General features: G+C 42.5%; 1 protein-coding gene across 6 annotated transcripts in view; it reads right to left on the minus strand.

The window, feature by feature from the left end:
- Positions 1-12588, minus strand: part of XPOT (exportin for tRNA) — a 324394-nt gene that overhangs the window by 157372 nt on the left and 154434 nt on the right. For all 6 annotated transcript variants that reach the window (XR_004540576.1, XM_033957684.1, XM_033957683.1 and 3 more), the window contains one exon: positions 10574-10643. Coding sequence is in view for 5 of the 6 variants with exons in the window: in XM_033957684.1 (XP_033813575.1) it covers positions 10574-10643 (70 nt within the window). In the remaining variant the exon portion in view is untranslated. The remainder of the gene's footprint in view (positions 1-10573; positions 10644-12588) is intronic.

Raw genomic sequence — 12588 nt, forward strand, 5'->3', positions numbered from 1 at the left:
CAATTGGGTGTTTTTTTTTTTCAAACATCCTGGTAGGTTTATTTTATAGCCTCTTCACCCCCTTTGCCCTCTCCTACCCATACTAGCGCAATGATGTAAACAAAATAAACAAACAAAAAAGACTTTTCCTCTCTCTGTTAAATCCTAACTCACTTTGTGGTCTAACACCAGCTCTGGCAAGATACACGTTTCAATTCTGACATATTGTAATCACAAAACAGAAAATAAAATTATTTTTTCTTCCTTTTGTTGATTGGTCATTATTCGAATCATGTTGGTTCCTTCCTTACATCACATCTTCATCATACTCTATACCTAGCTCTTTCTCAGTCTCTATAGCATGATTCATAGTCTCATAGCACTGCTGCTCCAACACTTCAACGGTCTTCATCATATTTTCACCCACTGCCCCACATCCCATTTTTACAAGCTCATAATTGAGTTCTTGTAACCCAAACATATCCATATCATCTAAGACTTACCGACATGTGTTCTCTGCCCTTTCCAAAATGTTGATGTAGCCATATTCTGCAAGCTCTGGATTGGAGCAATGAATGTACTTTCTGGGTCGAGAACACAGTACTTCCTTAAGTTTTTCAGCAATCACCCGGAGAGAAGGTTCCAAGATTATATCTGGACTGGCTGGGACTTGAACACCCTTCTCCCATTCTTGCTGAGAATCTGGAATTTTCATGGCACTTAGGTCTTTCCGGAATACATCTGCGGGTCTCTTTTGTTCATTTGCTGAGGGTTTTGACTTGTTCCTGTGTTTAGCACAGGAAGAAAAAGAAGCAAATTCTTTCCCCTTTTATAAAGTGCACTATCAGTTTTTATCGCCAGGAGCCACGCTGAATGCTCTGCGTTACTCCCGACGCTCATAGAGTTCCTATGAGCGTCGGGAGCAGTGTGGGGCATTCAGCGCGACTCCCGGAGCTAAAAACCGCTAGCGCGGTTTAGTAAAGGAGGCAGTGCTGAACTGTTGCTGAAATTCCAGTGGCGTTTCATCCTGATGCATCCTAGGCTCTTAGCAGGACAGAGCACGAGAGTGATAATCTTCACCACATCCGGGCCACAGCAGGGGCCGGAGCGAGAGGCCATGGTGATGCCGGAACAAATGGCTGCAGGGTGCAGCACAGAAATCACCTGTTTCGGTTACTCCGGGCCGGTGGCGGTGAACGAGAGTCTGTGGCGGTAAACGAGAGTCTGTTCCTGGTCTAGGCAGAGGCCTAACTAGCAGCAGGAAGGTACGTTTTAAAAAAATGTAATAAAAAAAACAGTGACAGCGAAAGGCATGGAGAGGAGGGTCAGTTACCGAATCGGCCAGGCTGATTTTAAAAAAATATGAATCGATTCAAATCAATTCACCCGAAGTGAATCGGTGAATCGGGCAGCACTAGTGAACACCACACTTTCAACACAAGCTCAAAAGGAAGAGAATGGCACAAGTCCCTGCAATATACCAAGCTGCAAACTGTGCTAACACATTTCACAGGACCAGACAGTCACTCATATGGGAAAAACATTCAGCATAAGGGAATTCTTCACATGCTCTTCTTTTAATGTAGTATATATAATTCAATATTTCAATGCAAAAAATGTAAAGATGAAAGGAGGGAAGGAGGGAGTAGAGGTAGCAGGTCAGGTGATTAGGAAAAGCTGTGGTTCAGTCTGGGAAGGTTTAGCCTCCCCAAGCCTCTTAAATGGGGCACCTGTGCTTGTAAACTAAATGGATGGTATACGCTCAGCACATAGGAAGTAAAATTGTCTTCTGGAATGGGGAGGAGGGGTTAGGGAGAGCAGTGAGCTTTTACTTTGACTTGTTTGTATAGGTGTCAAGGATTGTGGTTATGAACAATAGTGCATGTGTTACAGTTGTTCCGATTTCATGATAAATAAAATTTTAAAAAACTGAAAATAAATTTAAGCCAAAGCAGAGGAAGCTATAAACATCTTTAAACACTTACAGCTAGCAATTTCACCTGTTAAAAACATTGTTAAAAAGTGGAACTTAAACAAAAGGCCAAATGGCTTGCTATAAGTTTTAGCCGATACTGAAGTAGTTGTCCTTAGGTCTTACAATACAGTGCTACTTATACAATTATTTGTATTGAAGAGCTGTCCTGAAAACTTGACTGGCTGGGTGCACCTGAATCTTTTTGGAAGAAAATGTTTTGGACAGTTGAAATGAAAATTGAAATGTTTGATGAAACACTTGAAGAAAAGAACAGCTTTTAACTATTAAGATTGAAAGTGAATCTATTAAGATTTGGGGTTGTGCGACAAGCCAGTAAAATAAATTTGTGCAGGATTAAACCAAATATTAATATATTCTAAAAGCTAATGTTTCATGGTATATGAAGAAATTGAAGCTGGGAATATCAGCAAGACAATGATCTGAAAATCTATCAAAAAACAAATCAACCCTGACACTTACAGAAAAGAAAGATGAAGGCTTTAGAATGACCTTCACAATCCCCAAACTTGAATGTTATTGAAACTCTTTGAGGAGATTTCCAACATGCACATAAGGAGATCCAAGATCATATCTGAGCTAGAAGCTTTCTAAAAGAAGACAGAGCAAAAATTCCAAAATTAAGGATAGAATTACTCTTAGGCAGGCTTTTACAAAGCTGTACTGCAGAGCAGCATATAGTAAATGCCAAGCCACCCATGGGAATAGAATGAGTGGCTTGGCATTTAGCACTTTGTAAAAGGACCCGCTAGCTGGCTAGGGAAATCATTTAGCAGCAAGTATTACAGAGTAATCAATGAAAGGATTTCCAAATTCTGGCATCAGCTATATTCACCATTTTCTTTAAAAACGCTGGAAGACACAATGAAAGTAAATGAAAAATCTTGATTGTCGAAGGTCATTGAAATGTGTGAGCAACGGAACCCATTACATCTTTCTTGGTGGGGGAGAGTCCAAACAGTAAAAATGATGATTTTGCCTGTGGTTTGTTACCAAATGAGTATGTTGCCAGTTTATTTTCAAGGGTCATTTTATAAGAAACTGAATGGAATTCTCATCAAATTTATTTGGCTGGGTAAAATTGCTAGAATAGCTTTAGCATCTTTACAAAAACCAATTGTGGCGGGTGGGGTAAATTTACCAAATTTTTATAGGTACCATCAGGCCTATATACTGCATCAGGGTATGTACTGGATCCTTCCTGAGCTCATGGAACATCTTCCTGATTGGTTAATTCTAGAATGACAATTTATGTCCCCATTAAGATTATAATCTGAATTGGACCTCAAAAATATAGAGAAAATCTTTGAGTGAAGCTAGTTAATTACAATCAATCAATCAGTCGATGCTGCACTCTTCCACACTATCAAATAATTTTTTTGTATAGTTCATTGATAAATAAGCTTTTGAAGTATAGTGAATAAATATCTGAAGTACAAAATATTTTCAATTCTTATGACCTCGGGGTTACACTCCAGCATCATATTTCATGTAAGGCTGGAGTTATACCGTAGCCAGCCTTCTCATCGGTCATTATTTAACTATCTTGTGATAAATATATAAATTAATTTTGGTGAACTCTTAAAAGCCCAAAGTGACTTATCTTATATAGAGAACTTGGGGCTCCCATTAAGATTATGTCATATGTGAGTATCAAATTACCCAGAATTTATAAGGACAACAGTATCTAATTTGCCACATGGAAAACTTTAAAATTTATTAACAACTTAACAGATATTCTAGTAGGAAAGTCCATGTGTCAATCCTTATGGTTGAATTCCAAAATTCAAGCTGGAGAGTTTAAGATCCTCTGGAAGCATTGGTTGCAGGCAGGCATATGTACGCTAGATGATGTGATATCTAATGGTAAAATCCTTGATTTTTCACGACTGCTACAATTATTCGGTATTTCAAAGTCTCAAATATATAAGTGGTTGCAGTTGAAGCAAGCCATTCAGACGGGGTTCCCCAATTGGCGAATTCTAAAAAATCAGTATAGTTTGCCAGGCCTATGCTTCCAGACAGATTTGCTAGGGCATCAGGCAGCCTAGTGGTATAAATTAATATCTGGAAATATGAATAAGAAACCAAAAACGAGTTTGAGAGATATTTGGAGCATTGAGATTAAGCAGATTTCTGCTACTCAATGGCCACGGATTTGGTCTTGGAGGATGAGATGTACAGCGTCAGCATTTATGAGACAAACCTGGTTTTTCTTGTTGCAAAGAAGTTTTTGGACCCCTGTTTGTTTGCAGAAATTAGATAGTTCAAAATCTAATAGATGCTGGCACTGTCATCTTGATATAGGGACACTTGACCATTTATTATTCTATTGTCCTTTGATACTCAGGTTTTGGAGATCTATATGGGGACATATTACTCTGATTCTGGAGACTGTGGTTCCGTTGTCATATGAAACAGTACTATGTGGGACGTTGTTATCTCCCACGTCTCCAGTAGACGGACATAAAAACAGGTTATTGGGTATAATGGTTGGGATAGCCATCCATATGATTATGAAAAATTGTGATCGATTAAATTTCACTTTTTGGTGGAATTTGTTATGCTTATGTTACAGATACAAGAAAATGGTTTCTGAGCAAAGGGGTCCATTGGCCAATTTTATTGATTCTACTTGAGTAGTTTTCCCTTTACTTCTGGTTATAATTTACACATCCAGGGAAGGGGGGTGGTTGGGAGGGAGAAGGATAGTATACAGCAGTGGTCTCAAACTTGCGGCCCGCCAGGTACTATTTGAGGCCCTCGGTATATTTATCATAATCACAAAAGTAAAATAAAACAATTTCTTGATCATATGTCTCTTTAGCTATAAATGACAATATTATTATTAAGACTCAGCCAAAAGGAAAGATTTATAAACTATAAAGAGTTTTACCTCATGCAAAATTATCATTTCTTTAATAAGACATTAACTATTTTTTCTGAGGCCCTCCAAATATCTACAAATCCCCTTTTCAACACAATTCTCACACCATTGCACCAACTTCTTTATTCCATTGGGGGAAAAAACATATTTGGTTGTGCCTTCAGCCAGGAATGTACTGCTTCTTTGGCCTCATCATCGCTTCCAAATCTTCATCCTCTCAAAGTGTCCTTCAAGGGTCCAAACACAGGATAATCAGAGAAAGCAAGAGTAGGGCTGTATGGAGGTTGGTGTCAAAAGTTGCAGTGGTTCAGTGTGGGCTTGCGTTACCAAGACAAAAATCCTCTGCAAAAACTCTGTATTTTTGGCTTCAGCTTCTCCTCCAACACTGCACTGTATTGGGTACTATTCACTGTTTCACCCTTTTCTTGATAGTGCTCCATAATTGGTCCATTCATATCTCAGAAAACAGTGAACAGGACCTTTCCAGTGGAGGGTTAAGACATGAACTTCTTTTTTTTTTAATTATTTATTTATCATTTTATAAATAATTATCAAGTATAAACTTGTACAGAAAGCAAAAATTTAAGTTTAAGGATACATAGCCATAATCATCATATTAAAGTCCAAAAATCAAAGTAACAAACAAATAATACATATCCATATTTTCAGAGAAAAACAAAAAGAAAACTCCATTATATTACTTAAATTTTAACTCAAGTCCACTTTGAAGATCAAGATGCACAAAGGACAGTTTAAATTAAAAAAGAAGAACCAATAATGCTGAGATTAATCTAAGCTGAGCTCAAAGTTCCCTAATAACTTCCCATCTAGGGCTAGATCTTATTGTCCTTTTCTTTTTCCAAGCGAGACAACGACAGGAAGGTCACCAGCTGTGAAGGATCAAAAAAGACAAATTTCTGAGACACTATGCATTTACATGGGTGACGTAGATAAAAGGTTGCCCCAAGGGCCAACACCCCTGGCTTTAATAGTAGAAATTCTTTACGACGCTTCTGGGTTTCTCTGGCAAGATCAGGATACATTTGTATCTGCATTCCTAAAAAGGTTTTCATTTTATTTTTAAAGAAAAATCTCAGTAACCAATTTTTGTCCGGGGCCAATGCCACTGTTAATAATAAGGTTGCTGGGACTGCCTTTTCAGTGTTCGAGGATTCCAATATAGTGGACACATCTAAATTTTCCTGTTCAACCTCTTGCTGTTGTTTCTGTTGATTAGTAGGAAGATAGTAGACTTGTGTAAATGGTGGTATCATATTTTCAGACAAACTCAAAATTTCCATTAAATATCTTTTCAGCATCTCCCGAGGTGTAATCATCAAGACCTTAGGAAAATTTACCAATCTTAAATTATTCCCACGGGAAAAATTTTCCAAGGATTCTAACTTTCTTCTAAGATTGGTATTGTCCTTAATTATTGTTTCATAAATTTGTTTGGTCTTAATTGACTCCTGGTTAATGCTGACAATCTCTTTTCTAAGCTCTGTTGTTTCCTTTTTTACTTCTTTTATTTCTTTATCATGATGTTTAATTTCCCCTTCTATTTGATTTAATTGAGGTTTTAACAAATTAGGAATATTAGCAACCAGGTCCCAGATAGTTTCAAGTGTTACCTCTTGGGGTCTCTGAAGATGAAAGGAATAAGCTGTAGACTCTTCTCCCACTGGTGAAACTGCCTGTTTAGCACTCTCCTGGATCTGTCCGCTCTCCTCTGCTGTCGACTCCTCTGTTTCTTCAAACAGACTCTCTTGAAAATGTGGAGAGTCTGGATCCCTGCTCCCTCCATGAATGACAACGGCCTCCAGGGCTGAAGATACTCCCTCTTTGGAGAGTTCCCCCTCCCGCGGGGAGCTAGTAACCTGAGGGCGTGGGGGCGGAGCCCTTGTGTCAGGGCTTAGCGTAGTCTCAAGTCCCTGAGAGATCGCCTCCGTTCTGCCCGTTCGGGGCGTCTCTAGCGGGAACGCCTCCGACTGCAGGGAACTCTGCATGCGGCGAAACAGCTCCTCAATGTTCCCCAAGCTGGGTCCGACGGAACTCCGCGAGGCCCCAGCCGTGCTCCGACCCCTCCGCTTGGGCATTCTGTCAAAAATTTAACGCGGAATCAAAGGTAAATGAAGAGCTCACCAGCGCGTGACGCTCAGCTTAGAGCTTCGGCAGCCATCTTGATCCGCTTTTAGGTTCATCAGACATGAACTTCTTGACTGGAGATATGATGTGATGCCATTGTGAAAACTGCCTCTTGCTTTCAGGCTCATAGTGATGCACCAGGTTTCTTTTCCTTCATCGTTATATACACCAAAAAAGGTTGTGGAAGTCTGTACACAAATCATCTTGTACTCATCAGTCAGCATCCAAGGCACCCACCGTGCACACAACTTGCGATACTAGAGAACCTCCGTGACAATTGTATGTGTGGATCTGATACGGACATCCAATTTCCTGGTCAGAACTTCGAAAGAAATGCACCTGTTTTCACGAATAATGGCATCAGCATATCCCACCTTCTCATCATTGATGGCCATGCTAGGACAACTAGAGCATTCCTCATCAGGGATTGATGTTTGTCCATTTTTAAATGTATCTACCCACTCGTACACTCTTCTCTTGCCAATGCAGGTATCTTCATACTGTTGCAGCATTCTTCTATGAATTTCACAAGGTTTCATATAATCTGACCACAAAATTTTGATGACTGTTTGCTGCTGTGCAAACAGTTAGGGGTGCCACCATTTTGTATATGGTGCCCTACCAATTAAGCATACCATGCCACCAGTGGCGTACCTAGCATATGTGACACCCGGGGCCCATCATTTTTTGGTCCCCCCCCCCCCCCGGTACGAAAAACATGATTTTTAGTAACAAGCCACACGTCACACATGAGTACCTAGGAAAAGGCAGCATCTTACATATGCAGTGAGCAGTACAACATCAATACACCCATTGTAAAACTAAACAAGCCAGACTAGTGCAGATCAATCCTGCAGTCAATCCTAACAGAAAACCATGTCTTTCGAACACACAGAACACAGAAAACACCTTCGCCTAGTATGGAATGTCATCACAAACTTACCCCTCCCCCTTTTACAAAACTGTAGTGTGGATTTTAGCCACGGTGGTAACAGCTCTGACGCTCATAGAATTCTGAGCATCAGAGCTGCTACCACCATGGCTGCCACTAAAAACACTCCACAGTTTTGTAAAAGGGAGGATAAAATAGAAATACATAGACAAAGGTTAAATTGAATCAGCAAAAAGCTGGACTCTGCATACAATGCAACACCACAGAAACAGTGACACATGTCTCCTAAAGCAAAAAATAAATAGAAAATTTTTGTTCTACCTTTGTCTTCTCTGGTTTCTGCTTTCCTCATCTTCTTGTTACTCTCTTCCTTCCATCCACTGTCTGCCATCTCTCTGCCCCTATATGGCATCTTCTCTCCTTCTATGCCCCTTCCAGAAACTGTATGCCTCCTCCTTCCAACTCTCCTTTCACCCTCATTAGTCTGGCATCTCTCTCCTCTCCTTCCCTCTCCCACACCTCTCTTCTGCAATCCCTTTCTTCCCTCATTTTCCTTTTCAATTTATTTTCTGCATCCATCTAGATTACTTTCTTACTACCCTCTCATCAATTTCCTTTTTTACTGTCTACCTATAGCTCGCCACCTCTTTCCCTCACCCCCTCCAGTATTTCCCTAACTCAATCCTTTTCCCCCATCATCTGCCCTCCTTTTATTTATCCCCTCCTTCCATCCTCTGTCCTCTTCTCTCTCCCTTCTCTCCACTTCCATCATCTGCCCCTTCTCTCTCTTCTCCCCCCTCCTTCCATCATCTGCCCTCTTCTCTCTCCCCACTTTCATCATCTGCCCCTTCTCCCCACTTCCATCATCTGCCTCTTCTCTCCCCACTTCCATCATCTGCCCTCTTCTCTCCACTTCCATCATCTGCCCCTTCTCTCTCTTTCCCCCCTCCTTCATCATCTGTCCCTTCTCCCCACTTCCATCATCTGCCCCTTCTCTCTCTTCCCCCACTTCTATCATCTGCCCTCTTCTCTCTCCCCCTTCTCTCCACTTCCATCATCTGCCCCTTCTCTCTCTGCCCCACCCCACTTCCATCATCTGTCCTCTTCTCTCTCCCCCTTCTCTCCATTTCCATCATCTGCTCCTTCTCTCTTTCTCCCCCACTTCCATCATCTGCCCTCTTCTCGCTCCCCCTTCTCTCCACTTCCATCATCTGCCCCTTCTCTCTCTTTCCCCCCTCCTTCCATCATCTGCCCTCTTCTCTCTCCCCACTTTCATCATCTGCCCCTTCTCCCTCTTTCCACTTCTATCATCTGCCCTCTTCTCTCTCCCCCTTCTCTCCACTTCCATCATCTGCCCCTTCTCTCTCTTCCCCCCCACTTCCATCATATGTCCTCTTCTCTCTCCCCCTTCTCTCCACTTCCATCATCTGCCCCTTCTCTCTCTTTCCCCCTCCTTCCAACATCTGCCCTCTTCTCTCTCCCCACTTCCATCATCTGACCCTTCTCCCCACTTCCATCATCTGACCCTTCTCTCTTTTTCCCCCCTCTTTCCATCATCTGTCCCCTTCTCTCAATCTCTCCATCCACCACAGGCCCATCTTTCTCCCTCACCTTTCCGATTTTGGCAACAAGATCGGCAAAGCCCCCCCCGTGACGGCACTGAGCGGCATCGGTGCCCCCCCTGCCCCGTGACAGCACTCAAGTTCGGCCTCCTTCTCCCAGCATCAGCATAACTTCAGATCGGCAACAGGTGCTCAGTCAAAAGCTTCCTCTGACTCAGCTTCCTGTTTCCGCCCAGGCAGTTCAGTCAGGGGAAGCTTTTGACTGAGCACCTATTGCCGATCTGAAGTTCTGCTGATGCCGGGAGAAGGAGGCCGAACTTGAGTGCCGTCGCGGAGGGGGGGGGCGCCAATGCCGCTCAGTGCCATCGCAGCCCAGGAATTTTCCGGATCTGTCCGGCTGTGCACCCCCGTAAGGCTGCACCCGGGGTGGACCGCCCCCCCCCCCCTTGGTACGCCACTGCATGCCACCTATTGGGCAGTGGCAACACTTCCTCTAAGAATGTATCTTTCCTGTGTGGGAGTTTGAAATGCCAGGGGTGTTCATTTCATGAAATATTAATTTGCTGTTACTCTTTGAAACATATAAGTGCACATCAATATCAAGCTTATTCACTGGAGGTCACAGGCTTACTTTTATGTGAAGTAAACAAATAGCTTCCCTTATGTAGGTTAGGACCTCAAACAGGGTCCAAAAATCTGCCTTTGGGATCACAACTTAGGTAGGCTCTCCATAGGTGTATCATTATTCTGCACCTTCTGTGGAGGGGGAGGGGGAGGGTACAAACAATTTTACTTGCCCGTAATCATCAGATCACAACCACAAAAAGATTGGAAAGCACTAATGCTATGGTGTAGATCAGTGGTTCCCAAACCTGTCCTGGGGTGACCCCAGCCAGTCAGGTTTTCAAGATATTCCTAATGAATATGCATGAGAGAGATTTGCATATAATGGAAGTGACAGGTATGCAAATCTCTCTCATGCATATTCATTAGGGATATCTTGAAAACCTGACTGGCTGGGGGTCCCCCAGGACAGGTTTGGGAACCACTGGTGTAGATAAATCATGAAGGAACATAAAAAGTCATGGTCATGTTGAAGAGAATAAAGTACTTACAGGTGGAGATGGCTCAAGTAGATCTTGTATTCTGTTCAAGATGTCTTCAATATATGCATTCATTTGTTTACTAAAGTCAATGTAAAAGAAATATGTAAGCCACAATTCACTGAAATAAATATCAAGGATCACTACATGAGAAGAGGTTCAAAATAGTTTTTGAGGCCATACTTTCATAGGGAAGGTCTCACTCTGCACACACAAAATTCATTTTTGTTCAAAGAAAAGAAAATTAACACACTATGTAAATTAGACAAATCATTCAACCTCAGTTTCCAAGAACTCTACAGTCCAATGATATACTGCAACTGATGTCACTGTGCCAGACAGAAAAATAAGTGAGAAAATAATTAGAATTCTTTCCAACCACTGTCCCCCAGATTATATAAATGGTGTCCAAATTTGTGCATGATCCGACGTCAGCAGCACACCGGAGCCGAACTCCTCCATAAAAGGGGAGGAGCCTCAAGAAGGGCAGATTTACCACACCCATGGACACCAAGTAAGGGCAACAAGGTAAGGAAGCCAACAAACAACACATCTAAATACCCAAATAAGTACATAAGAGCAAAAATAAAGTAGACACAGAGGGTGCATACACACGTAACAGCAGCAAGACACAAACTGCTATCTTATAGGTTAGGAAATCCAACCAACACAGAATACCACAGCACTAGACGAATGCGGCACAGGGAAAAACATATAACTAGGGAATAGAGAAGTAGCAAGAAACAGGCACAGAAGAAAACACACACACAGAGGAAAACACCCACCCACACAAGCATAAAGGAACCAGTGAAATAAAAGGGAGTAATCCAAAGAAGCGGACAGCAATGGAAACAGAGGGAATCCAGAAGATGAGTTTTCCAGTGTTCTGCACAGTCTGTCACATGTATGAAAACCTCCCCTCGGGGAGGCAGTCATATGTATGCAGTCGGTGTCAGGAACTGAAAAGCTTGAAGAGGGAAGTCAGGCAGCTGAAAGAAAGGATACAGGAATTGGAAGGACTCTACATCACAGAAGACCCAGCGGAGCACTTCACGAGAGGGAGACACATTGAGGATGAAGTCAGAGAACTTGAGGAATTCATTGAGGAGGCCTACAGGAGGAGGGTGGAAGAACACAAACATCAGAGGAAAGATGAAGACACATCAACATGGAAGGGGGAATAAGGGGATGATGACTCCAAGGAAGAAACCCACAGATGAATCCCGCAGGAAGGGGAAGAAAGGTCTAGTCGATGCCCAGAAGAAGAAGCAGCAAAGCACTCCGAGGACACAGACCTGCGACCGGAGCGAAAACTGAAGAAGGGAAAATCTGCGATCCTAGTGGGAGACTCAATCCTAAGGCAAGTAGACAGTCACATAGCAGGTGGGAGAGAGGATTGACTGGTGACCTGCCTCCCAGGAGCGAGAACAAAGGACATTGTTGACAAAATCGGAAAGATCCTAGATGGAGTAGAGACAGAAGACACAACAGTAATGATCCACATCGGGACTAATGATATCAGCAGGAGGGACTACAGTAGAAGTGCAATGATAGAACAGTTCAAGATTCTGGGAAGGAAGCTGAAAATGAAGACTCAGAAGATTGCATTTTCAGAGATCCTACCAGAACCAAGGGCAGATGTGAAGAGGCAGATGGAACTACAATCAATAAATGCATGGATGAGGAGATGGTGCGAGGAAGAGGGGTTCCTCTTCGTGAGGAACTGGACAACGTTCTGGGGCAAGAGCAAGCTCTTCAGGAGAGACGGACTGCACCTGAGCACCGCGGGAACTAGACTTCTATCAAACAACTTCAGGAGAGGAATAGAGCAGGCTTTAAACTAAGTAGAAGGAGAAAGCCGACAGTCGACCAAGTGTCGACGATTCGGAAGAAGGTATCCTGTGAAGACACTAAGTGGGTAAAATGCTGGGAGTAAACAACAGGCAATATACAGGAGTTGACTGATCCGGAAGATAAAGAAAAGAGGACTGTAGCACAGGAGAAGAAAACAAAGATCGAAGCACAGG

Source organism: Geotrypetes seraphini, chromosome 9, assembly GCF_902459505.1.
Source record: "Geotrypetes seraphini chromosome 9, aGeoSer1.1, whole genome shotgun sequence".
Taxonomy (NCBI): Eukaryota; Metazoa; Chordata; class Amphibia; order Gymnophiona; family Dermophiidae; genus Geotrypetes; species Geotrypetes seraphini.